The sequence below is a fragment of the Peromyscus californicus genome, unplaced genomic scaffold (genome assembly GCF_007827085.1).
Source record: "Peromyscus californicus insignis strain IS unplaced genomic scaffold, ASM782708v3 Scaffold_11__1_contigs__length_118956290, whole genome shotgun sequence".
Classification (NCBI taxonomy): Eukaryota; Metazoa; Chordata; class Mammalia; order Rodentia; family Cricetidae; genus Peromyscus; species Peromyscus californicus.
Window position 1 is genome coordinate 22,245,407 of NW_026294402.1, and position 25,895 is coordinate 22,271,301.

General features: G+C 43.4%; 1 protein-coding gene across 1 annotated transcript in view; it reads right to left on the reverse strand.

Annotated features, from left to right (window-relative positions):
* Nucleotides 1–20,212, reverse strand: part of Glb1l3 (galactosidase beta 1 like 3) — a 44,007-nt gene extending 23,795 nt beyond the window's left edge. The window contains exons 1-9 of the mRNA XM_052727428.1: nt 20,199–20,212; nt 19,457–19,570; nt 19,093–19,305; nt 14,557–14,625; nt 13,876–13,971; nt 12,522–12,630; nt 10,539–10,631; nt 6,452–6,533; nt 5,571–5,635 (exon numbers count right to left, since the gene is read on the reverse strand). Coding sequence (XP_052583388.1) covers nt 5,571–5,635; nt 6,452–6,533; nt 10,539–10,631; nt 12,522–12,630; nt 13,876–13,971; nt 14,557–14,625; nt 19,093–19,305; nt 19,457–19,570; nt 20,199–20,212 — 855 coding nt within the window. The remainder of the gene's footprint in view (nt 1–5,570; nt 5,636–6,451; nt 6,534–10,538; nt 10,632–12,521; nt 12,631–13,875; nt 13,972–14,556; nt 14,626–19,092; nt 19,306–19,456; nt 19,571–20,198) is intronic.
* Between the last annotated feature and the right edge of the window lie 5,683 nt (nt 20,213–25,895).

The following is a 25,895-nucleotide window of genomic DNA, read 5'->3' on the forward strand; positions in this document are numbered from 1 at the left end:
ACCAATGAGAAAGTAAGACCATGTGGATAGATGGGGACCCCCTGGTTAGGTGTCAAATGCACAACTAGGAAAGTCTGAATTTAAAATTATAATTACAGAGTCTCAGAGAAAGGAGTAGTTCCCCAAATAAGAGGCTTTGGAAAGAATTCAGATAGTATTGTAAAATTCCTTAGCTGTGAACTAATCTGGCATGCCAATTGCCCTCTAACACTGCAATTCTGACAGTTTTAACAAACCAAATAAATGAATTTAGGGGTTTTGTTTCATGATTTGAGAACTATAAATATATTCATTCCACCATGCCAAACTTTCAATAGCTGTTATACTGGGAAATAATGATGGTTTTCAATTAAGGTTCTTTAGGGTTATTTCAGGTTTTGTTTCTCTTGGGTTTTTTTTGTTGTTGTTGTTTTGTTTTGTGTGTGTGTGTGTGTGTGTGTGTGTGTGTGTGTGTGTGTGTGTGTGTATTTGGTGATCTGCTTTTAGTTTTATTTAGTTTGAGTTTTGTTTGTTTGCTTGGGAGCATTTTTATTTTTTATTTTGGTTTTCATTTGTCTGTTTTCACAGCCCACTTGGAGACAAAGGCAGAAGATCATTATTTACTTTTGAATGCAAGAATCCACCACCCAAAGCCTCCTAATACTCCTTGGCTATATCATCTCAGAGTTTCAAAAGTTCTCCTTGTTTGCCTACACAAGACCTACACAAGAGCAAGTCAGTCAATAGTCCAACACAGAGGGCAAAGGGGCCCACAAGCCCAGACCGTAGCTGAGAGACTGACAGTTGATGACTACCAGGGGAGAGAGAGTCCTGTTTCTTAGAGGGTGTGGCCCCTAGGAGGTTGACTAAGCAGCAGTGGATGGCCTCCCTACCTACTACTGAGTATACGGGCAATGGACTCCATAGTTTATTTTTTTAAAAAAAAAGAGGACATAAAGTTAGAGGGGGTGAGTTGTGGATAGATCTGGGAGGAGTTAGGGGTAGGAGTAGGGGCAGTAAATATCATCAAAATACATTTTATACATTATGAAATGCTCAAATAATTAATAAAATTATACTAAAAATTATGCTGCTGTCTTTGGTGAGATTTTAGCTGAAGACTTTGGAATTCTCTGAGGCTGTCTACTGTGGGGCTTCTGCCTCATTACGTACTAGCACTGTTGGAACAAAAGAGAATGAATGGGAAAATATCAGGCTGGTGGAATAAGCCTTCTAGAACTGAGGAAACAACTACAATAATAAATCTTGCTCAAGGAAGTCCTTTCCAGGTTTGGAGTACCAAGCTCTAGTCAAGGTAGTGAAGAGCAATCCTTTGTTTCTGGAGTCACCTAAATGGTGAGTGAAGATTTCCAAACAACCTAAAGATTACATTCATCTTGGGCATTCTCAGATTTGGGTTATTTGGCAATCTTTAGGTTAGTGTTGTCTAGTCCATCAAACTGTATTTGTATGAACAGTATTTGGGAAAAATGAAAAGGATGAACCATCTGTTTAATAAGGTGGAGCTGGTTGGGCAGTGGTGGTGCACAACTTTAATCTCAACACTCGAGAGGCTGAGGCAGGTGGATCTCTGTGAGTTCAAGGCTAGCCTGGTCTACAAAGCAAGTTCCAGGACAGCCAGGCTTGTTATACAGAGAAACCTTGTCTGGGGGGCGGGGGGAATGGAGCTGGAGAGATGACTCAGCATTTAAAAGCATTGGCTGCTATGACAGAGGACTGGGGTTCAGTTCTTAGCACCCACATGGCAGTTTACATGGCAGTTTACAACCACCAGTAACTCCAGCTCCAGGGGATACACTGCCCTCTTCTGTTCTCTGGAGGCACTGCACACAGATAGCGCTCTTGCATACACTAAAGCAAAACACTCAAACATAAAACAAAGGTAAATAAAAATTTCATTAAAGAAAAATACATTGGCTAACCTTTTCAAAATATCCACTAAGCTTTGCTTATGATTCAGCTCTCGATGAGTGTGGCTCCTCAACACAGACCTCAGTCCCTTTAAAACTGTATATGAAAGAGACTTTCTAGCCTCTATGATAAATGCCCCACCCATTAAGTTAGAAGATGAAGCTGGGAACAAACAGGATGTACAGCAATTAAGCCACATTCTGATGTCTTTCCATTAGTCTGCATCTCTCAAAGGACGAGCCTCTCCATCCCTTTCACTCACAAGAAAAGATGCTGATGAAACCTGGAAAGCCCAAAGCACTGACAAACAGCTGGCTAAAAAGTGAACCGGAACCAGTGAGATGGCTCAGTGGGTAAACACTCTTGCCATGAAAGCCTGACAAACTTGGTTTGATCTCCAGAACTCAGATACATGTGCAAGGAGAGAACCCACTCCTCCAAGTTGTCTTCTGACCTCCACACATGCACCGTGATACACACGTACCTACACTTCACACACATAGACACACACAAACACACACACACACAAACACACACACACACACACACACACACACACACACACACACACACATATACAAGCAGACACACACAAGTTTTCTAAAAAGGAAAAGTAGAAAGAACTCTGTTATACTACTAAGGACCAACATCTCAATGACCACTGATATTCTCATAAATAAAGTTCTGGCTTAATCATAGCAGAATAAAGTAAACTCCAGCAGAGGAAGACACTTCTAACCTCGCCTCAGATCCTTCCTGGATCTGCATGCTGGGGGAAGACCTTATGTATTTATTCCAAAGACAAGATAACTAAGGTAAGTTATCTCCTCCATCCTCAGCTAACATAAATGGTTCTTTAAAAAAAGAAAAAGAAAAAAGAAAGAAAGGAAGAAAGGAAGGAAGGAAGGAAGGAAGGAAGGAAGGAAGGAAGGAAGGAAGGAAGAAGAAAAAGAACACTTTTTTTAATCTGAGATGAAAAATGGAGGGAGATGCTGATCAACTTTGACCTTCAGAGAGAAAAAGCAAGAGAATACATTCAGAATAATAATATATATATATTATACCCAATAATCACTTTCAAAGAAAGGAGAGACTGCACGTGAAGATTCCACCAACTGCAGGAATTTTCTACCCAATATTCCACAAAAGCCTTCAACACCTAAACTTGTACGCTGGCTAGTCTCATGTCAACTTGACACAAGCTAGAGTTATCTGAACCTCAGTTGAGAAAACGTCTCCACAAGATCCAACTGTAAGGCATTTTCTTAATTAGTGATTGATGGCAGAGGGCCCAAGCCACTGTGGGTGGTGCCATCCCTGCGCTGGCGGTCCTGGGTTCTATACGAAAACAGACTGACTGTCCAGGCCAGCGAGGAAAAAACACAACCCTGCCAAGCGCCATTAAGACTCAATGGGAGAAGAAGACTCACATGCCTACCCTAGGTGGAGAGGAGAGAACAGGGGCCCGCCTAGCGCCTTGTGGCGCCCGGTGGTTGGGCACTATTATGGTAAGCAAATATATGGTGCCGTATAGGAGAGAGAGAGACAGAATGGTTCATGTCCTGTGGAGAGAGGCAGATCTGAAGAGTTGAAGACAGGGAGGAGCCGGCTGAGGTGGGTGGCCTGATTGCCACCCACAGTCATGGTGTGTCCAGGCCTGGGCTGCTGCTGGGGCCTGAGTCTGGGTTCATGGCCCTGCTGCAGCCATGGTATGTGCTGATGTCAGTGGCTCCTGTTACCACTGAAGGCCAAGAAGACAGGGCTGCACAGAGTTGGCCCCAGCCCTCACTGGCTGCTACACCAGAGAGAACTGATCCTACACCTCCCCCAGGCAGCACAGTAGAGCTGATCGTTTACCAGGGCTGTGGGCAAGCTGGCCCTGAGGGCATGAGAGTGGGATAGATGGTCTCACCGCCCTTGTCTGCCATGTGGTAGCATAGGTGAGGGAAAGATGCCCTCCCCTTCCCCCCTCACCACCTGTGGCAAGTAGAAAGATGACCCAGCCCCTCACCAGCTACAGCACTCAGGAGAGTGGGCCTTGAACTGGGCAGCACAGTAGAGCTGACCCTGTCGACGGGGGCACAGATGAGCTGGCTGGAGAACAGTAAGCGTGGGAGATCTGGCCCCACCCCTCATCTGCCATACAGTGGCATGGGTGAGGGAGAGATGCTCCCCACACACCTCTCACTGCCTGTAGCAGGTGGCAGAGCTGGCCCTGAGGTCATGAGAGCAGAGGAGCTGTCCCTGGTCCTCACCAACTGCAGCCCTGGGGAGAGGGGCCCATGCACCTCACTTGACTAACACCATAGAGCTGGCCCTGGTGGTGTGAGTGTGAGTGAGCCAGCCCTGAGGGCATGAAAGCAGGAGAACCAGCCCTGCCCTTTGCTCTTTGTTACATAGGGTGAACTAGACTGGACAGTGCTGGAGAGCTACCCTGGTGGTGAAGACAGGGGAGAGCTGAAGGGCTGACCAGCCATGCAACCACCCAGGCACAGAACCAGGGCTATGCGTTGGCCCACCCCAACATCCACACCATCTGTGATCTGCAGGAGCACATGAAGGGGCTGGTCCTGCAGGTCCAAAGCTACAGGATCTCCATGACACAGGACAACAACAGAATACCCAAGAGGAGTCCCAGTGAGGGCCCAGTACTGATAGTGTAGCAGAAACCAGAGGCCTCAAACCAGACCAATGACTCACTGCAATGAACACTTGCAAGTAAAGATATATGAACTAAAGGGTCACACTGCAGTTTCTATGACAAGATTTTTCTTTATCTTTTTTTCCTTTCCTTTCCTTTTCTCTTAAATTTTATTTTATTTGGGGGGTGGAGGTTGCAAAGGCAGAGGGTGGATACGAAGAGACAGGAAGATGCATGGGATTGAGATATATGATGTGAAAGCCACAGTGGATACATTAAAGGTTTTTTTAAAAAAAGAATAAAAAGAAAGCAGGATGAGCAAACCATGGAAAATTAGCCAGTAAGTAGTGCTCATCCACGGCCTCTACATCAGCACCTGCCTCCTGGTTCCAGCTCTGTATTCCTGCCGTGATGTCCTTCAGTGATGAACTGTCAGCTGGAGGTGGAAGCTGAAATAAACCCCTTCTTCCCCAAATTGCCTTGGTCATAGTGTTTCCCTAGCAGCAACAGAAACCCTAACTAAGATGCCCTGCTCCCTTAAAATGAAGGTTGGAGACAGAAAAGTTTACATTCCTTAAGACTGGTCTTGACTATACCCACTTCCTTCCAGCACTATTTCCACTGGGTTTTCAGTACAGCAGCCAACCCAGAATCCCAACATTCTAGTAAAAGCACCAACAGATGAGAATGAGCTTCCCATGAGCACCAGCCATGGCCCATTTCCTAAACTGTGTCCTCTGGGAGGAGGGACACCATTTGTTCCCTCTAATCATACTTACTTCTCTTCTGACATAAGCCCCTCATGCTTCCCAAAGTAATCTCACTGACATGACCCACGAGAGATGGGAGAAGAAATTTCTTCTCCCCAAGTCTTGCCAAGGGGCTTTGAACTCCACCAAGGCTCAGGGTGAGGTGGACATATCCTTGTAATGTTTGCTGTGTCCTCTGACATCAATGGCATAGATAGCAAAATCTTGAGGGAAGACAGACAAGACTCTGCATTGCTTGAAAATCTTACCTGCATTTCAAGAAGCTTCAGAAAAGAATCCTTCACAAATGATGGCATATTGATAGTAGCCAATGCTGTAGAGAGAAAGAGGGGGGTACCTCTGAAACACTGTGAAAGGGGTGAGTAGAAGGGATAACAAGATACTGTTTGTAACCTACTTTGCAAAACATAAAGGACTGTCCTAGCTATTGTCACATCATACATGCAGGATCACTATCTTTGTTGATAGGGAACAACTAAATTTAACCACTCTTTGAACATATAGGTGGACCAAGGCAAGGCCAGCTAACATAACAATGCCTAGGAGCTGAATGAAAGCTCCTAATCCTAGCTAGACTCAACACTTGCCAGATTGTAGTAATAAGAGCAGAGCTACCAAAAAGAAGGAAGCAGTCCACAATGGCTGCCAGTTGGCACTAAAGAGCACCTCATTATTTTCCCTCATTTTTCCCATTTTTTAGGATCTGCCAAGTCTAAGACTATGCGATACCAGGATTGAAACTTTGGCTACAGTGTGTTTTGTTTACACCCATCCAATACCTCCCTATGTGACTGCCCATGCTGGTAGCAATGAGCAGGGTCCTGAGCCATGTCCTGCACCAGCCTAGACTCCTACCTATGGAATTATTTTTAAAATTAAAAGATATACTCAGGATGAACAGCTCCATCAATGCTCTGTTCAAAGAGGGAAAAAATGACACATGTGATATTTGAACTCGGAGCTTTGATGTTGAACCTCATTTTGTATCATATCAAATCTCTGGGATGCATCTCAATAGACATGGAAAAGAGGATCAGAAATATATCTTGTTCTCTCTGATACTTGTTTACAATTTATATTGGCTGGCTAAGAGCCTTGGTTGTCCTATAAAGTAACTGTAAACCAGTACCTCCTTTGACGGAGCCAGACTGAATTCCGTTGTCATTATCTGAGGTCAAGAGGAACTCTACAATCCCTCTCTTCAGCAAAGCCTGTTGGGAAAATGAAGATTATGAATCCACTTTTCTTGCTCCCATGGGAAAGAGCAAAGATTGGGAAGTTAGATAATAAAGACAGTTTGGTTCAAAGGGAGCATTGTGAACTACAAAACAGGTATATGGAATGTCTCCCAAATGTCCACATGGTAAAGAATTAGTGCTCAGCATGATGCTAGTGAGAGATGTAGACACTTTCAAAAGTGGAGCCTAAGGGGAGGTCTTTAGGTCATTGGAGGTGTGTTCTGAAAAGAGACCGTCGTAATTCTGTTCCTTTCTTTTTCCTTGCACTACCAGATCAGGAGGTAAGTGGTGTGATTCTGCCTGGCACTTCTCACTGTCTTTCAATACAAGTCCCATTAGAGCTAACCAATCATGGACTGGAATTACAACTCTATGAGCCAATATATTTCCATTCTGCTTGTAGCTTGATTATTTCAGCTATCTTTTACTTTTCAATTGGCATGTATTAATTATACAGAATAATAGGTTTCATCATGATTTTTCATACATGCCTATGACAACTTTGATTGTATGTAAGGTATCTGTTACAGCAGTGGGAAGTTGGCTAATACAGAAAGGCTTGAAGGCAGAATGACCATCGACAACTTAGACAATGAGGAAATTGTTCCAGATGTTGCACTAATGCAGTGGAGGGCTGTGGGCTCTGACACAACACACATGGAAAATGAAAACTGAGTTTCTCAATGACCATACTATGGAAGTACATAAATTACAACAAAGAGAAAACAGATAGAAGACATTTGGTGCTATTGCAATGTTAAAAACTAGCTCCATTTCAAACTAAGTTGCTGTGTTAAAAAAAAAAAGAAAAGAAAAGAAAGAAAGAAAACCTAGGAGTTGTGAGGATGTTATACTTAGCCCAAGGATTGTTAACCATGGGATGTCTGGCCCATTACTCTAAGGTCAGCCCCATCAGCAGTTGAGTCGTGAGAGCATTCTAAAGAGGACACTCAGAGCCATGTGGCTTATTTCCCAAAATTACTTCCCCTTCCCTTTATTGCATAATCGTTACCCAACAATATAACCAGAGTCTCATTATGCTTCCATAATTTCACTTACCTGTTGCTTGCTCAGAGGAGAAAAAAAGAAGATAAATGTCTCACATAGAAAATCCCCAGAGTTAAGACAAGTGTGGTTTGTGCCTTTACAAACTCCAGCCCTGTCTGTTCTTCCCTTTTGTAGCAGTTCTCATATTGACAAAAGAGACTGTTGCCATAATATTGCTATAAATAAACTTGATTTTATTTTTTAAATTTAAGTTTTGCCTGGTGGTCTTTCTCAATGGTCTCAAACTTCACAAGACTATAAGGGAGAGGCTGACCTTGTTGGGTCCTAAGAGTATCAATAAACTTAACAAAGCTTGAGTTCCATATGGATTCCATCAGCAGAATTAAGAAATTCTACTATGTCTGTAGGAAGGAGGAGCTATATTCAGAAAACTCTACTTCTATCATAGATCCTGGAAATCAGAGTGATGGCTCAGAAAGCATAGGGACTTCCCTGTGTACCTATTAGGTTCATGTAGCCACATATAATCCTGGGAATGAAGTTAAGTGATAACTGTTGTTGTTTAAGATAGGGCTTCCTGTAGCCTAAGCTGCTGTGGGATGGTCTGTATGTCAAGTGTGTTGCTGATTGGTCAATAAATAAATCACTGATTGGCCAGTGGCCAGGCAGGAAGTGTAGGCAGGACAAGGAGGAGAATAAAGCTGGGAAGTGGAAGGCTGAGTCAGAGAGACACTGCCAGCCGCCACGATGACAAACAGCATGTGAAGATGCCAGTAAGCCACGAGCCATGTGGCAAGGTATAGATTTATAGAAATGGATTAATTTAAGCTGTAAGAACAGTTATCAAGAAGCCTGTCACGGCCATACAGTTTGTAACCAATATATAAGTCTCTGTGTTTACTTGGTCGGGTCTGAGCAGCTGTGGGACTGGCAGGTGAGAGAGATTTGTCCTGACTGTGGACCAAGCAGGAAAACTCTAGGTACACTAAGCTGCCCTTGAACTTGCTGTATTGTTGTGCAATATTAATTTAGATGTGTTACATTTGTTTGTGCTGTGGAATATCTGTTTAATGATGCAAAGATGTGTTGCATTCTTTTATGTTGCATTTGTTTAACTCTGTGAAGCTGTGTTACTTTGCCTGTCTAAAACATCTGATGGTCTAATAAAGAGCTGAATGGTCAATAGCAAGACAGGGGAAAGGCTAGGTGGGGCTGGAAGACAGAATAAATAGAAGGAGAAATCTGGGAGGAAAAGAAGTAGGAGCAAGAGAACAAGAAGAGGAGGATGCTAGGGGCCAGCCACCCATCTACACAGCCAGCCACAGAGTAAGAAATAAGATATACATAAGTAAGCAAAGGAAAAAGCCCAGAGGCAAAAGATAGACAGAATAATTAAAAATTAACAAAAGCTGACAGGAAACAAGGCAATCTAAGGCCAAGCATTTATAATTAAGAATAAGCCTCCATGTGTGATTTATTTGGGAGCTGGGTGGAGAGTCCCCAAAAGAGCCAAAGAGTAAAAACAACCAACTACACTATAGAGCTGAGGATGCTCTTCAGCTGTTGATCCTCCTGCCTCTGCCTCCCAAGTCCTGAGATTATAGGCATGCACCACACACTCAGTTCAGTAACTTAAAAAAAAATCAGGAAAAAAATAATACTAGCTGAACATCAATGACTGAGTTCAGGATATCGGTTCCCAGTTTCTGTGTTGGCAGAGCCAAATAGACAGCACCATGTCTAGCTGAGTCAGGTCAGAACCTGGAAGTTATAACATGTGTTGGACCCTGAGGACAGAGTCCAGTTGAGACTGGACCCTCCTGGATTCCTTAAGTGAGGGAAGGCAAGCACATGGTGGGGTCTAAGTTACAAGAAAGGATACTAGCTAGACTGTAAGTAATCACTGGCCCAAGAATTCAGCTATGAATACTATGAACCAAAAGAATGGGAGTACCAAATTTTCATGTTTTAAGAAGGTCCTGAGAGCAATGATTCCTAATATCACATTTGTCTAATAACAAAGTTATTTATATTTATCTTGATTGACATGATTATGTGGGAAATTTACTTAAAAATTAAACTTGATTTTTACATGTTAATAGTGGAGATCATCAGTAAGTATTTATTTCCTCCAAATTAAAACATTACCTCCTGGGTGGAAGAAAGATGCTCATAAAACTCAGAAAGTAAATGAACATGTATGGGAGACCAGCTCCCACATTTATTTACCCCATGGACTCTTAAGGAGTGAGGGATAAGCGATTTAGATAGAAATACAGAGGAGAGAGACAGAAACACAGGGTAGCCTCGGGAAGGGCCTGGGTCAAAACCCACCAATCCCTTCTGTCTCTTCTAAAGGCTTTTTATAGGAATGCCAAGGGGTGGAGCAAAAGACCTCCCCCTAGCACAGCCAAGTGCAGAACATTCCAAATACCTGGTAACCACGCACGCACGTGGTCAAGCCATCCCCTAAGGCAGCTCTGCTGTGTAAAGCAAGCTCAGATCTCACTAGGAAAACTTTGTGGATCCCAACAAACATCTAAAGCCCAAGAAGTAAACAAAATTTACAATGATCAGAAAGCTCCTGAGACAGAAGATCCCAAGGCTCCTCCCCAGGGATACACAACCAGTAACAACTGCTGTAGAGGGGGGACAGTGACAGGCCAAATGACCTGCAAACCATGCCAAGAGTTCCAAAGACAGTGCTGTATGGGCTTTTCAGGGATGCAGCCATCTTTGAATCACCCATGCTCCTGTAAGTCACCCCAATAGGCTCACTGATTCATTAAGCTAGACTTGGATGAAATCATTTCTTCAGTCTATCATTAGTTTCCTAATGGGTTATTCACGTCTCTCCAAGAAAAGTCACCTGACGCCCATGAGGCTGGAAATCAGGTATGCATTTTAGAAAGGTACAAAATTAGGAAGAAGCCATAAAAATGTTGGTGCAAAGCAACTATTCTTACTTACCTTCTTAATGTATTCCATGTAGCCTTTATCCTTATTAAACGAGCCATATTCATTCTCCACTTGGACAGCAATAACAGGGCCACCATGGCGGTACTGAGAAGTAAACAGATGATGCTAAAAGAAAAATCTTGCTATTGGAGCAAAGGCCTGGAGTCCAGGACTGCTAATAAAGATCCCAGAACTGATACGGTGCTTTGTCCCAGGCCTGCTGGAGACTGGCACCTTCGTTCATCTCCAGGCATGTAAGCTCCTGAAGCTGTTCTCCCTTCCACAGTGCTTTCTGGATATAGAACCAGTTTCCTTCTGTTTCTTATATTTATTAGCTCTCAAACCTACAAACTCACTTCCTATCTACCTTTCCACCTAATCCGTTACGTAGGCTTCCTCTCCACTCTTCCTGCCTCCGAATGAACCCCCTTCCATTCTCTTCCCCACCCCACCCCCATGAGCAGATACTTCACATAGCTCCCTCTCCTTGATGTACCATACTCTTTTCCATCTAAACTGACTGATTTCCATTATCCCATTACCATGGAAGCTGCACAGAGCCTGTGCTTGGCAAGGACTAGCGGATGCTATCGAGATCTAGGAAGAAAACAGCTGACTTCATTAGTTATCAACTAACTTGTTCTCAACCACAAGGAGTTCTCTGCTTTGTATTAGAAAGCATGTATTAAAAACACTCATGAGGCTGGAAATCGGGTATGCATTTTAGAAAGGTACTTCACATAACTTTTGTATGCTGAAATTTGGGGCGGGGAGATTATATAAAAATATGGTTAAAAAATGATTGTCCCCTAAAAAGGCAACTAAGTTACTATGGGGCAGCATGGAAGGAATTTAATTTACCATAATTTCTTGTATTTTTTTGAATTTTCCCCAACATTAACCAGTTTGAACAACAGGGGTAATTTAGAGTATTCACTGTCAGTAAGCTGATCTGTGAGCTGAGAAGATATTAGGAGCATACAGACAACTGGAGCAACCTTTTGTGTGCTCTCTGTCTCATGTGATGTCTTTTTAGAAGCTTCAGGGCAAAGACACAAGGACCAGTCAAGGAGTCTATGCTTAACCTGAGGGTCTAGACATAACTTGTAAGAAAGTCAGTTTAATATCCCAGAGACACTTGGAATGACTGTGGAGGCCCAATTTACTCAGGGTCTGAGAATCTGAGCTTGCTTTACCCAGCAGGGCTGCATAAGGGGATGATTTGACCATGGGTGTGGTTACCAGGTGTTTGGGAGGGTCTAACTTGGCTGTTTGATGTGCTTTGATCTAGCAAGGGGGAGGTCTTTAGCCCTGACCCTTGGCATTATTATAAAAAGCTCTTTGAAAGAGGCAGGCGGGCCATTGGGTTTTGATCCAGGCCCTCCCGAAGCTATCCTGTGTTTCTGTCTGTCTCCTCTCTGCTATCTTTCTATCCAAAATTTTCTTATCCCTCTTTCCTCCTCATAGGAACCCTTTAAAAGGTGAGAGCTGGCCTCCCACAAATGACCTTCTCAATGGTGAGCCACAGTATTTCTCTGAAGTGAACACTGTTAGATCACAGATCTTCTAGCAGCCCCCACCCCTCAGAAATCAGGCCAAGTTCCCTTGCAGCTTTCTGAGACAGAGGATCAAGAAACCATGTTGTGGCAGTCTGAGCTACAATCTTTCTTTTAATCTAGAGTTTTCCTGCTTTGTGACTCCCAACATACAGGCCAGGTCAATCTAGGTCACTTAGTACAGAGCTCACCCCCAAACTCTCCAAAACACAAAACAATAAAGTCTGTCAGAATGATAAATTCCCCCCGTCCTTTGGAACTGGAGACTCTCCCAAGATGCCAACATACTGCCGGTGGTATGATGCCAATACTCATCTAACTTCAGTTCATGATTCTCTAACCCTGCCAATAAAGTGCATCTGAGGGGTAACTCATCCTGACTTTCCTTCTCTATAGCCACCCTGCTCTTTCTGATGAATATGAGGGGAGACATTCCTACCTGGAGAGGACGTATTCTGGGAACCAGATGATCAAAATACTTATCAACAGCCTCAACAAAGTCCTGGTGGGTTGTTCTCAGTTGTGACTCCGGGTAGCGCAGAAGCCAGCTAGGGACAAGAGGCAAACCATGAGTGTGTGAAACAAGAAGCAGGAAAGAAGATGGGTCTGGTCAGCTGAGCACAGCTGCTCTGCTCAGAGCCACCTACAGCTGGATGTCTTTCTGTCCGCCTAACAACCAGAGCATCAGAATACTCAAGGTGCTCAAGGAATCTGTAGCATGTAAGCTTTTTGTACTCTCCTCAAGGACTCCAGAGATGCGTGATTCAAATGAGGACAGAGCATCTCAAGCCACTTTAGATCTTCCCAGCTCTGATGAATTGAGCTGAAAGACTGATCCTGGCAACACTCCCAAGTGTTAGCTTTTTTCCATGCTTCCCAGAACTCCATTCTCATTCAACTCTCTAGAATAAACTCGATCTCTCCCCTTACCATAGTCTCCACTCCTCAGGCACAGAGTTACATTTTTCTCTAAGAGTCAAGGCTTCAAGCAAAACAGTGGCTCACAGGCCAATGAACATCCTACACAGGTCACTGGGGAGGGTAAGGGCCAGGCTCCTAAGCCATTCATGGAGTAATTGGCCTCCCCAATACTCCCCCAGCTTAAACTCAGGCTTTTTCTATGTATTACCTGGTTGCAGTAGATCCTTGACTTGAAGAAAAGCTTTGTTTTGCTTTCTGCCCTGAGGAGCAGCAGGGCTAACCTGAGGCAGAACCTACAAGTACCAATGTCCTGTCACTGAGAAGGATGACAGAAAAGGACCCTGTATTCTCACCCTAGGCTGAGGGAAGGTGTTATGATGAGAGAATAAGCCAGAAAAGCAAGAAGGCAGAGAAGGGGCTGAGGTCTCAGCATGTGAAAAGGTGGCCTGCCTTCAGTCAGAGACATCTGGGGTCTCTAGAACAAGCCCAGAAGTTGTCATCATGTTCCTCTAGAGCCTTGGGTCCCTTTCTTCTCACTCATGAAGAGAACACAGATGTCCATTACACCTCTCCTGTGGAGCAGCAGGATGGTGATCCCTGCATTGCCAGAGCTCCCCTTGCACTGGTCTTCATGGCCACATGTTCATTGCACCAGGACCCACATCTCAAGTCTGCTTCTGCAACCCAGGACGACAGCAGAACACAAGCCTCCCCACCTCACTCTAGGTACCACCTGCCAGGGCAGGAAGTGCGCAGTTTAGTTCAGGACACAGCCAGTGACAGTAGCAATCATGCTCACTGGCTTGAAAAGTTACTTATTGTAAAGCCAAACACCTTCCAAAGCCACAGCACTGGATTCTGGGGTAGCTCACCTGGGTAACCCACCTAGGTCAACCTCAGCGCAGATGTATGGCCCTGGTCGAAGAATCACCCACAGCCCTACAGTTGCAGCCAGCAAAACATAGGCCCTAGAAAGGGAAACAAAGTCAGCCCCTTTCTGAGTGGTCCAAAGGGGAAGCTGGGCATAGAGGGAGCCCACAGACACAACAGGATATAAGGATGTCCCCATCTCCCTTCCCTTCCTCTCCCAACTGGGGTGGGGAGTGGCTTCTCCTTAGCCCAACACATCAGGGAACTCCTGCACCAGGCAGTAGACCAGAGGCCCTAAGAGCTGGGTGTGTACAAGCTCCCCACATCACAACCATTTCCAGAGGCCTACTGGAGGGGTTACATTGGGTACAGGGGCTCAGTAGCCAGCATCAGCATTGCTAAGCTGAGGAAGCCCCAGCCCCAACTCAGGTGCATTGACTCCTCCTATAGTCTGGCAACATCTGCTGTCTTAGCCCCCTTGTTTCCATGAAAAGGAGAGTCAGAAGCTGCGGGATGGCAGGTCATGGCTAGGGATACCCAGATTCTAGGTGCAGACCCTTTCCCTCTTGAGAAGAAGACTTCAGAGCTGAGACACACTGAGTGCTCCTCTTAAATATCAAGTATCCTCCTCCCCAGCTGCATGCTTGCTTGGGTCAGCTCACAGAAGCAGAAAGACCACATACTCAAGGTCCAGGATCTCAGAAAAGTCAAATTTCCCCCTCTCTTGCTCATGGAGGTTCCATGGGATGTAGCTAGAAGAGAGGACAAAGAGGTACAATAAGCATCATATTTCCCCCTATTCATACGGCGTACCAAGCCCTAGTGTCTCTCTATATTGCATCAAGTTGAAGTTTCTCATGAAAATTAACTTCTGCTACACAGACTCAACCATCTTTCCCCTATTATCCAACTATGTTTCAAGATATCAATTATCCTAGGTTTTCATAGGTTTATATATGTTCTCCCACAGCCCCACTCCTTTAAATAACTATCAAAAATTATAAACAGAATGGGAAAACACAACAAAAATATATAATTCTCAATAATTATTACTAAGAATTAATTAAAATAAAAGTAGTCAAATTGTTTCTATAAGCAAGTAAGATAAAGGACAGTCCCACCTCTCCAGCTCCAGAAGGAGAGAGGAAGCCAGGGCCAACACCCACAGGGCTAAAATTCCCTGTGTCAAAGGACATGGGTTTTGTGTGTGTCAATGACACAGTTTGGAGCATAGGACTCCTAACATCCTGTTTCTCACAAACTTTGATTTTGAAACATGCAGTTTTTGCGCAGTGAGAGGTGTGTGGTGATAAAAGTGTTATATGATAATGATACTGACTGCTTTTAGGTGGGGGAATGAAAAAGTTGGTCTGCTGAAAAGAATATCCATAGCAACATTCATATTTATAATTTGGGAGAACAGAATCAAAATTATGAATGCTACTTACCAGTGACTTTAAGGAAAAAGTATGGAAAAAATAAAAATAAAAAATATACAGATAAGGTAAAATTGCTCCTCCAACTACTAGCAGGCAAATCAATTCTAAAATTGCAAATTGAGAGTAAATGCGGCCTGAAATAAAAATGGAAAAGAAGGATCCACCCAGCAAACACTCTGTCATGACTTTCTATCCTCTTAGTAGCAGAGCATTGAGTAAAAAAGAAACTGGCTGAGAGAGGAGATGGATAAAGCAGCTCCAAACCAGAGTTAGAGGAATGAAAGTCACAAGGAACAAAGACAATCAACAGCAAAGGAGTGATACACAGGAGGATATTAAGAAAAGAAGAGCAGCCCAACTGCACAACACAATGCATAACTTTTGGTAAGCACAGGACAGAAAAATGGGAAATGTTCAGTTTGAGTGAATCCAAAAACAGAAGGGTAAGGAAAAGACATAGATAAATGGGATACATTCAGGAGAAAGAGAAGACACAATTTCATAATCACCAAAGGTCCCCAAATCATCACCACATAGCCATAGATTACATTACAAGATCTTACAGGTAAATATTAATAATTCACTGTGAGGGTAAATCTGCATAAATCATTTTCAATGAGTAGAAAAAGATTCACTCTGTGACCTTACTCATAAGACTGAGATGATTACTGGACAAAAGCACACATAAAATTTAAATCAATTTCCCTTATAACTGTAGATGAACATATCTGTAACAAACCACTACCAAACCGTGTCTACCAGTCAATTCATGCATGGACACCTGTGTGTGTCTTACAACCAGAGTTCATTCAAGGACTGTAAGGTGACTGAATATCAGCAGAACTGTCAATGCAAATCACCACTTCAAAAGAGTGGGACAATCATACGATGCCACTCATAGATAGCTCTTAAGAAAACCCAATAATTATAGGCTGGGAATATAATTCAGTGGTAGATTGCTTGCCTAGTGTGTGCAAGATTTTTATCAACTGTACTGCAAAACCTAGAAAAAAATTCTTTCCAACTAAATTATTGGCACATTAAATGAGCCACTGATAAGTTCACTGCCTCTCAGCTTCACATTTTCTTTAGTTGGTTTTGGTGATAGGTGTTAAGCTCTGCCACCAAAGGGTGGTGGAGGACACACAAAGGAAGGATCTCGATGATGCTCAAGCAGTCTTGGATTCATGTGGTCCTGCAGGATGGATGGCAACTGAGAGGTTTTCTTTTTTAAAAACTGCTCAGTATAGTATAGCACATGACAAGTAATGAAGAACTAGGAAGGCAATGTCAAGTTAAGTGTCCTCACATTTATATAATTAATAGTTATTACAGATGTAAAACATTATCTACTACATTGCATTTTGCTGATACTTTCTGTGCTCTTTCTCTCTCCATACATTAGATACCAAGTTTCACAGGACCACATTTACTTTTTTATTGATTTTTCTTGATAAAACTCTATGAGTTGATCATGCAATTAACAGACTTCTCTAACTAACCAAAAATGTAATCAAGAAGTAGAAAACCAAGAAGAAGAGGAGGACGAGGAAGAAAGGGAAGGAGGGAGGAAAGGAAGGAAGGAAGGAAGGAGGAAAAGAAGGAAGGGAGGGAGGGAGGGAGGGAGGATGGACAGAAGGGAGGGGGAGGGAGGGAACTCATTAACAGTCTTACCTATGAAACCTGCAGGTTCCAATAATGACCAGTCTGGCAAGATGTGCCCATTGACCCAATAATAGCATGAATATTAAGGGGTAGCCAACTGCTTTCTTATTGGATTTGAGCCTACTCCACAGGAGGTAACTCATGACTGCTACTATAAACCTGGGCAGCTGGCTAGGAAGGTCATGGTCTACAGAGAAGAAATTACTACTATCAGTCTGCTAAATGGAAATATGGTCTTTTTGTTTTGTTTGGGGTTTTTTGTTTGTTTATTTTCCTCTTATTGAAAATAGATTCTTCTCACATAATATATCCTGGTTACAGTTTCTCTTTCCTCTACTCCTCCCAGTTCCTTCTCACCTCCCATCAGCATCCACTCCCTTTCCCTCTCTCATTAGAAAAGAACAGCCTTTTTAAGAGATAATAAGATATAACAAAATAAAATATAATAAGATAAAACAAAAACTATCATATCAGAGCTGGCCAGACAAACCAACAGAAGGAAAAGAGCCCAAGAGAAGGCACAAGTATCAGAGACCCATTCATTTGTACATTCAGGAATCCCATAAAGACACTGACCTGGAATACATACTAATAAATATAATAAAGTTAACTCTAAATAGCTTTCTATCCATAGATCAGTGCTGCTCTCAGCCTTCCTCGGAGAAATGTCAAATAGCAGCAGCTGGTAAAAGTGCTGTGGAGAAGGATTGCTGTAGTGTTCAATCTAATGGTCTGCTTGTGCCAGCCTGCCAAGGAAACAGCACCAAACAGAAGATGGAAAAAACAGATGAGTCAAAGGATGGCAAGGGGTGCCTCGAAAGACGTTCTCTGGACATGACATGGCTGTTGTGCTCATGACCTCACAAGGGCTGTGGTCACCTGTAAAGATCTTCACAAGTATGGACCTGTCAACATGTCATCATGGAAGAAGGGAAGGTTTATGAACGCCCCAGGGACTACAGATAGGCTAGGGGAAGGAAGGGACATCACCTCCTTTAATGGTGTGGCCACTGAGAAGTTGCCCAGACCCCAGGAAATAACTTCCCATTCAAGCTCATGCAAGAAACCCTAACTAAACTGAGTCTGTGAAAATAGACATGAAAACAGAAAAGGAATTTGTTGGAAAGAAGGGTTTCAGTGGGAAGCTGGGATGTGATGGGAGGTGAAAATGACCAAAATTTACTATATGCATGTATGAGACAGTCAAAGAGTAAAACAAAAAAAACAAAGACTATGCAGCTATTATAGAAGTTTCAGACTAAGATCTTTTTGTTTCCATGACCGTGGGAGAGCTGTGCCCATTTCTCATCTGTCAGACCAACCCTACAGCTGGCCAGGCCCAGACCCAAGGTTATGACTTGGCCTGCCCCAACAACCACCCTATCTATGATCTGCTGGAGCACGGGAAGGGACCAGACCCACAGACTCAAAGCAACAGGAACTCCACAACACAGGGTGCCAGCAGGATGTCCAGGAAGAGCCCTAGTGAGTGCCCAGCATCGAATGGTGTAGTTGGAGACCAGGGTTCTCAAACCAGACCAATGACTCTTTGCAATGAACACTTGCAACTAGAGATGTATGGACAAAGGGGTGTGCGGCATAACTTGTTGGGTCACACTGCAGCTTCCTCGATGAGATTTTTAATTCCTTCTCTTTTTTATATTTTACTCATTTTATTTTCTTCCTCTGAATTTTGTTTTATTTGAGGGGTGTGTGTGCAGGGGCAGAGGGCAAAGCAACAAGGAATGAATGGGATTAAGATACATGATGTAGAAACATTAGAATAAATAAATAAATTTTTTAAAAGATCTTTTTATTTCCATCATTAAAAATAAAAATATTCAAATATGTATCCAGTAAATGACCCAATGACACTTGCTGAAACAGCACCCACACTCTATCAACTTTATCCAAGACTTCGATCACAAAAGAAACTAAGTATGCTGTTTAAGGGACAATGGGACACAATGTCCAAGGACCCGCTGGAAATGGCTAGTCCAGAGCTAAGTGTTCATGCTGTGCTCTCAAAAACAGGACCCTGACTTTGTCAGTCTGCAACCCTGCCAGGAGCCCCGTAGGCTACGTAGGTCATGAAGGCAAAAGGGAGGCACTCACGTGGTGACAGTGTTGAAGCCACAGGCCTGAAGCTTCAGCAATCTGTCCTTCCAATATTCCCTGGGCACACGGAAATAGTGGATGGAGCCTCCGACTATCATGAACTTCTGGCCTTCCAGGGTGAAGTAGGCTTTGCCCTGAGCATTGTTTTCAGTGCTAAGTCCCACTGTTCTGTTCTTCAGCTTGAAAGGGGTCAGACGAGACCAGCGAAACCTGGATTGGAGGGAAAAAGAGAAAAGGGGTGTGTAGAGGCTGCTGCAGACCTCTGGGTCAGCTCCTGTTAGGAGGACACACTAGACCACTTGTGCTGCTTACCCTTCCCCAGGAAAAGAGACAGAGCTCCCCACTCCCTGCTCGCACCAACCTGGCAGGAGACGGTTTCAACATGTCATATGTGAAGTCACAGCGAGGAGCAAGACCTGATAAGACAAGTGGCAGGAAGAAGATGGCCATTGTTCTCTTCCATGAAAGACACTTGCTGCAAGGAAAAGACGCAATGACAAGGGGAACAGGACTAGGAAGCTGATCCAGACCCTTCTAGAGTCCCATGGCAAAGGACACCCATCACAGGCAGGTGTTCTCCCAGGAAACCCAGTGTAAGGGAGGCTGCAGCCCCCATACAAGTCCACAAACTCCAGGGCTCCCACAAATCCTCCTCCCCCCTCCCTAACCCTCCCCCCCCCCCCCCGTGGGACTTGAAACTCAGGTCACACTACAACAGGACAAGGCTGGGCACTTGGGGGTAAGGGATTCAAGACTCTCCATGTACAGGGTCCAGGGAAGACGCAACCAAAGCACCTCCTCACCATCCACAGCTGCACTGTCATGCCCAGAGGCAATGTGCAGACCTAAGCAGGGTGGGCTAGAGGGGGACCTGCAGAGTAAAGAGCTGGCATGGAGAAGCTTGAAAAGGGTGTCAGGGTACTAGACTTGCAAGTGACGGACTGGCTGACCTCCAGAAAACAGTGTGAGAAGTCTAGAGGCCTCCAGAGGAGCACACTCAGGATGATGAGGATGGGGGAGTTCAGGAAGGGCATGTGCCTCAAAGGGCTGGCAAGGCTGGTGTCTTAGATGCTGACAACACCAAGGGAAGCAGAAAGGGTCACCTGAGGTACGCCATCGCTGCAAACCAGGGAGCAGAGGTCCGTGCAGCTCCTACTCTCTTGGGTGCCTCAGAAACACGACCTTCAGTCAGGGCTTATGGCTGCCAGGCCTGACCCAGGCTCGATTCAGCTAGTGACTGGATGAAATGCGTCAAGAGTCGGGGGCGGGTCTCAGAACCTTGACACCGCGGTGCCATCCAGGCCAGCAGCCACTACAGCCAGTGACTGGGTTCAGGATCTTCCTGGATAGTACCCATGGACAGCTATTGGCTCTGGACACTGTGTATCAGAGCCTACAGGCTATTCTGGCTCCCTTAGCACCCAAATGCCTCTCCGCACTGGGAATAAAATGGGAGGATCATCAGGGTTATCTTGTCAGCCTTGGCTTTCTCACACTGTGTGTACAGCCAGCTGGCTCACAACACAAAGAGAGATCAGAGAGAGGAGGGAGAATGGAAGACTCCTTCAGGAAATTCACAGAGCTGATACCACGTTGCGGAAAGTGACATGTCACAAAATTAAGATACCAAAATCAACACCCTTACTATATACCAAGAAAGGCTGAGAAAGAAATCAGGGAAACAAGCCCATTCCCGATAGTCTTTAAAAAAAAAAAAAAAAAAAAAAAAAAAAAAAAAAAAAAAAAAAAAAAAAAAAGCTCGGTTCACCTAACCAAAAGGTGAACGAAAGATGTAATATTTTATTAAATACCCCTTCAGGCTGCTCTTTCCCTGTCTCCTCCCATCACATTAGGTCCTCTGGCATTTCCCATGGGCTTCTGTGTTTCTGGGATTTTATTTGTTTATTCCCACTGTGTTTTCAGGTTTTGTGAATTCTTTTGCTCTTTCAGCGCACATATTCTTTCCTCTGTCCACTCCAGACCATATGCTGTTAGTTATAACAAGTCTAGCAAAATAACACACAAAAAATTGTGATTTTTAAAAAAAATGTCCAGCACCCAAATAAAACTATGCAGAAAAGAAGAAGAAGAAGAAGAAGAAGAAGAAGAAGAAGAAGAAGAAGAAGAAGAAGAAGAAGAAGAAGAAGAAGAAGAAGAAGAAGAAGAAGAACCAGGCCTGGTGACACACTCCTGTAATACCCATTGGTGGCTACAGAGCCAGATTCTGGAGGGGGGAAACCATCTAACCTGCAAAGCATGAAACACAGAAGAGCATAACACACAGCTGTGCGGAAAAAGCCCAGGGGGTGAGGCCAGGTGAGCCCTGCACTCTGGCTTCTCGTCCCTACCCAGGCCCCACCAGGTGGCTCAATGCCTTGCCCATACTCACAGTGGCAGAACTCTCTTGGATAGTTCAGTGTCTTCACCCTCACAGAGCTCTTCTCCAAAGACCATGATACTCTTAAACAGAAGCGACTGTGTTCTTGCACATTTCCTTCACAGCACCTCTCTGATGTTACACTGTTTACTTGTCCACTCACTTCTTGGGATGGGGGGTTGTTTGTTTGTTTTATTTTGTTTTGCCCTTTGCCACCATAAGGTTTAGATAGGCAAATTCTCATTGCATTAAAATAATGTATTTACTGAACTCAGGGTTTAACTCAGTGGTAGAGTGTATGTTTAACATATATGAGGTCCTGAGTTCAATTCTCAGCACTGAAAAGGTACAGAAATTCCTTTCTTAGACATCACAAAGTTCTTTTTTTTTAAATAAAGTCATGGGCATTTCATAAAGTCATAACAAAAGAATCTGTTGTATTATGACAGGCAAGGGCATCCGTCATTTATAGAACACCACCACAGACTGTAGTTAGTGAGTCCATAGGTTAGGATACAGCTGATATTCACGTTTCAGTCCTGTGTAGTAAACACATTCAGCACACTCTTTGGAAACAAACACAGTGAAGAGAATACACTTTCTCACAACAACCACGTAATGCTACATCTCAAGTTCAGGAATTCCAAGATTATCTTCCAGGAATGGGGCGGGACTTTGTTGTTCTCACTTGGCAAGCATGCCCATGGTTCCATGCCCAACTCTCATCACTTCAGAAATAAAGATTAAAGGAAAAATTCTAGTTTGGAGAGGAAAAAATTATCAACATTCCTTAAAATTGATGCAGTATTGAAGGGGAGAGCTTCTTGTCTTCCTCAGCATTTATGCCAAAAAAAATTATTTTATGTCTAGACGCAGGGATGATCCATTAATAACTTCAGCAACATCACCCATGGGTGGTGCTCTGCACTCTTTGTGTCCTTTTGAGAACTAACTGAACATCGCCAGTATTTTCTCCTTTATCTCCACAGCAAAAAGAAACATTAATCTAGAACTTTTCATTCTCAGGACATTTAGGTTGACCTTGACACCACTTTGAATTGTGAGCCTATGTCCATACCCTTACCCTGACTCCCACAAGCACTCTACCGTTGAGCCACACTCCAAACCCCATGTAAGCTGGATTTTAATTCCATGTCTTGAGCAAAACTGTACCAAAGAATTGAGATTTTATAATATTCTATTCCTGTAAACCTGTGCTTTGGTGAGAGCAGAGACTATCAGTGTCTGATTCATTACTGGATCCCAGCAGCTCAAGACTGCCTGGCATACACCATGTCCTCAACAAGCATCTGTTGGCTAAACAAATAGTTTAGACAGCTACAGGAAAAGGGCTGGCTCCTCCCAAAGTGAGTGCCTCCTGACATGTGACATAGTGGGCTCAGAGTGAGGACTCCACATATTAGGAAAGGAGTTTTAGCTACAAAAAGCCAAGCAAACAGGACTGGCCACTCCTGAAACACCAAGAGCAGAGCCTGTGATCTTTGTGAAGCTAGTTAACCTGTATGACTCCTCTTAGACTGAGATAGTGTGTGCATGGTTCAGTAGAAATATTCTCAGTCTTAGGAGAGAAAATTACAACAAACCTCATTCCACAGATCCTTTATGTGTGTGTGTGTGTGTGTGTGTGTGTGTGTGTGTGTGTGTGTGTGTGTGTTCGTGCAGGTGGGAACTCATGCACAAGTGGAGGCCAAAGACCAGCCTCAGATATTACACCTCAGGTGCTGCCCACCTTGATGTTTGAGGCAGGTTCTCTCAATGGGCCTGGAAATCCCTAAATAGGCTAAGCTAGCTGGCCTGGGAATTCCAGGGATGATCTGTCTCCACTTCAAGCAGATTCCCATGCTAACTTACCTGACTGAGCTAGCTCCCCAACCTAATTTCACAGATTTTTAATTGGCTATGTGTAACATGAATCTTAAAAGGTCTTAATAAAACCAAACCTGAAGCCAGATATTGGGGTGAATGCTGGAAGATCAGAGAAGCAGAACAAGCCACAGCTACTTCGCCTCATCAATTCCTCAGCTGATCCTGTTTCCTCAGACTGGAAGCCTCTGTGTCCTCATCCAAATGGATCTCAGCTGAACTGCTGCTCAAAAGCCTAAATGCTTAACCAGGCTCTAGTTCCTGGTCCTCATGCCTTATGTACCTTTCTGCTTCCTGCCATCACTTCCTGGGATTAAAGGTGTGTGTCACTATGCCTGGCTGTTTCCAGTGTGGCTTTGAACTCATAGAGATCCAGATGAATCTCTGCCTTTGGAATGCTAGGATTAAAGGTGTGTGTGTGCCACCATTTTCTGGCCTCTATATCTAGTGGCTGTTCTGTTCTCTGACCCCAGATAAGTTTATTAGGGTGCACAATATATTGGGAAAACAATATCACCACAGCTATGTGATTTCTCATTTGAGCAACAATGTACACTGGTGAAGCCATATCTGATGGGAACAGTAGAAGTCATAAAGCCAGCACAGCTGCTTGACAAAGATTCAGCAAAGCTGAGCTGTATGATGGCCACCATGCTACTTTTGGTTTTCATCTCCACCTGTTGTATACTTCGGAGACTTTTAATATTTGTACAATATGGGGATGTTGGATTGATGGAAAATTTCTTGTGAATCATTTATGCTGCTTCTAAACTTCCCCAAGAAAGTCCTGAACATACTACCTCTTCTGCTTTTAGGGAGATATCCTTATCTATTTGAAGGTCTTCCTTATGCCTTGGAGGTTGTGACACACATAAAGAAGCCAGAGGTCTCTTTATGAGGCTATGAGACATCTGTCCCTGTACTTACACAGGAACAAGATATTCAAAACAAAGTAAACTTAAAAAGGCCAACAAGACTTGGTGGGCTAAAGGATTTGGCCACAGATCACATTGCAAGCCTCTTCCCACTATACACGCAGGCAATTATGTGGTATATACAGCAACAAAGTTAGACTAGCTGAAGTTACCTCTGCCCTATACCAGAGACTTATATTAATGAACAAAGAATCGAGTGGAAAGATGGTAAAAGAACGAGATGTCAGGACCTCTCTTTCTTAGAAAAGTTAGCACATACAGACTCACTGTAATGTCATATGACCAAGTAACAACAGAATGCCAGGATTAGACAGACAAATTCTATAAAGATATAAAACATAAACATTGAATTATGCAAGAATTTTGAATAATAACTGCAGTGGCTTTGGCCTGAGGATTTTTCTTGGGCACTCTGACCATTAAGAGTTAATAATACACTGCTTGAGACATGGCAATATACCTGGGCTGGCTTGAAATTTTTGTTTTGGTCTAATGTCCTTGTAGCCACAAAAGCTACCAACCTGAGAACAGGCTGTCATATTCCTTAAGATTCTTAAAAATTGGGTTATAGGGTTAATGAGTAAAAACGATAACTCTGTTTATCAATGATGTCAAAACTTGAGGGAAAGTGATTGGAAATGATAACTCTGTTCTGTCATAGTTTATTAATGATGACTAAAAGATGAGCAAGAGGAATTGAAACACATATCCAAAAAACAAAAATTATATGATCTATGTTTTGGGACAACATCAATATATCCCTACTTACTAAATTCTGTATAAATAAAGAAGCACCCTGGCTGCTAGTCAGTCAAGCTGCAAAATTCTCCCAACCACCATGGCCTGGCTCACTCCGTCCCCCAACAGTTCCTTACATCCTCTGCTAGGACCTGTCCATTGCCAGGGATGGCTCCCGGCAGTAGATCCAAAATGAATCAGAATGCCTAGTCCCACCACATGAGCAAGGTATGTTAGAGGCAGAAAAAAGGAGAAACATGCAGAATCAAGTGAGATACAGAGACATCTGATAGGTCATAGTTCCTGTGCACCATTTTGAACTTTATTTAAACAGTTGTCTCCAGTAATTGATTGAGACTCAGACAGACACTTGTCCCAAGAGTAGGGTTATGCTGCATTTTTATATATCAAGGTAGGATATATCTCATTACATAGGGAAAAATATGTACGCCCTACTTGAAGTAAGTACAGACACTGTCCTGGGTAAAACTGAGATCAGTTTAGCAATTTACAGAAAAAATTGAAATAATACCCTGCACCTATCTGACTACAATGGAATAAAGCTAGATATGAACATCAATAGGAGGTACAGACAGTTCCCGAACTTATGGAAACAGCACAGTACTGAATGGTAGCTGGGTCAAAGAATAAATTAAGAAGTAAATTTAAAATTTCCTAGAATTGTATGAAAATAAAAACATAGCATACCAAACTCCAGGGGACACAATGAAGGGAGCCTTAAAGGAAGGTTTATAACACTAAGTGTCTACATCAAAAAGCTTTAGAGATTACAAATTAATAACTTAATGATGTACCCTAAATTTTTTGGGAAACAAGGGTAGATAACACCCAAAAGAAGCAGATGG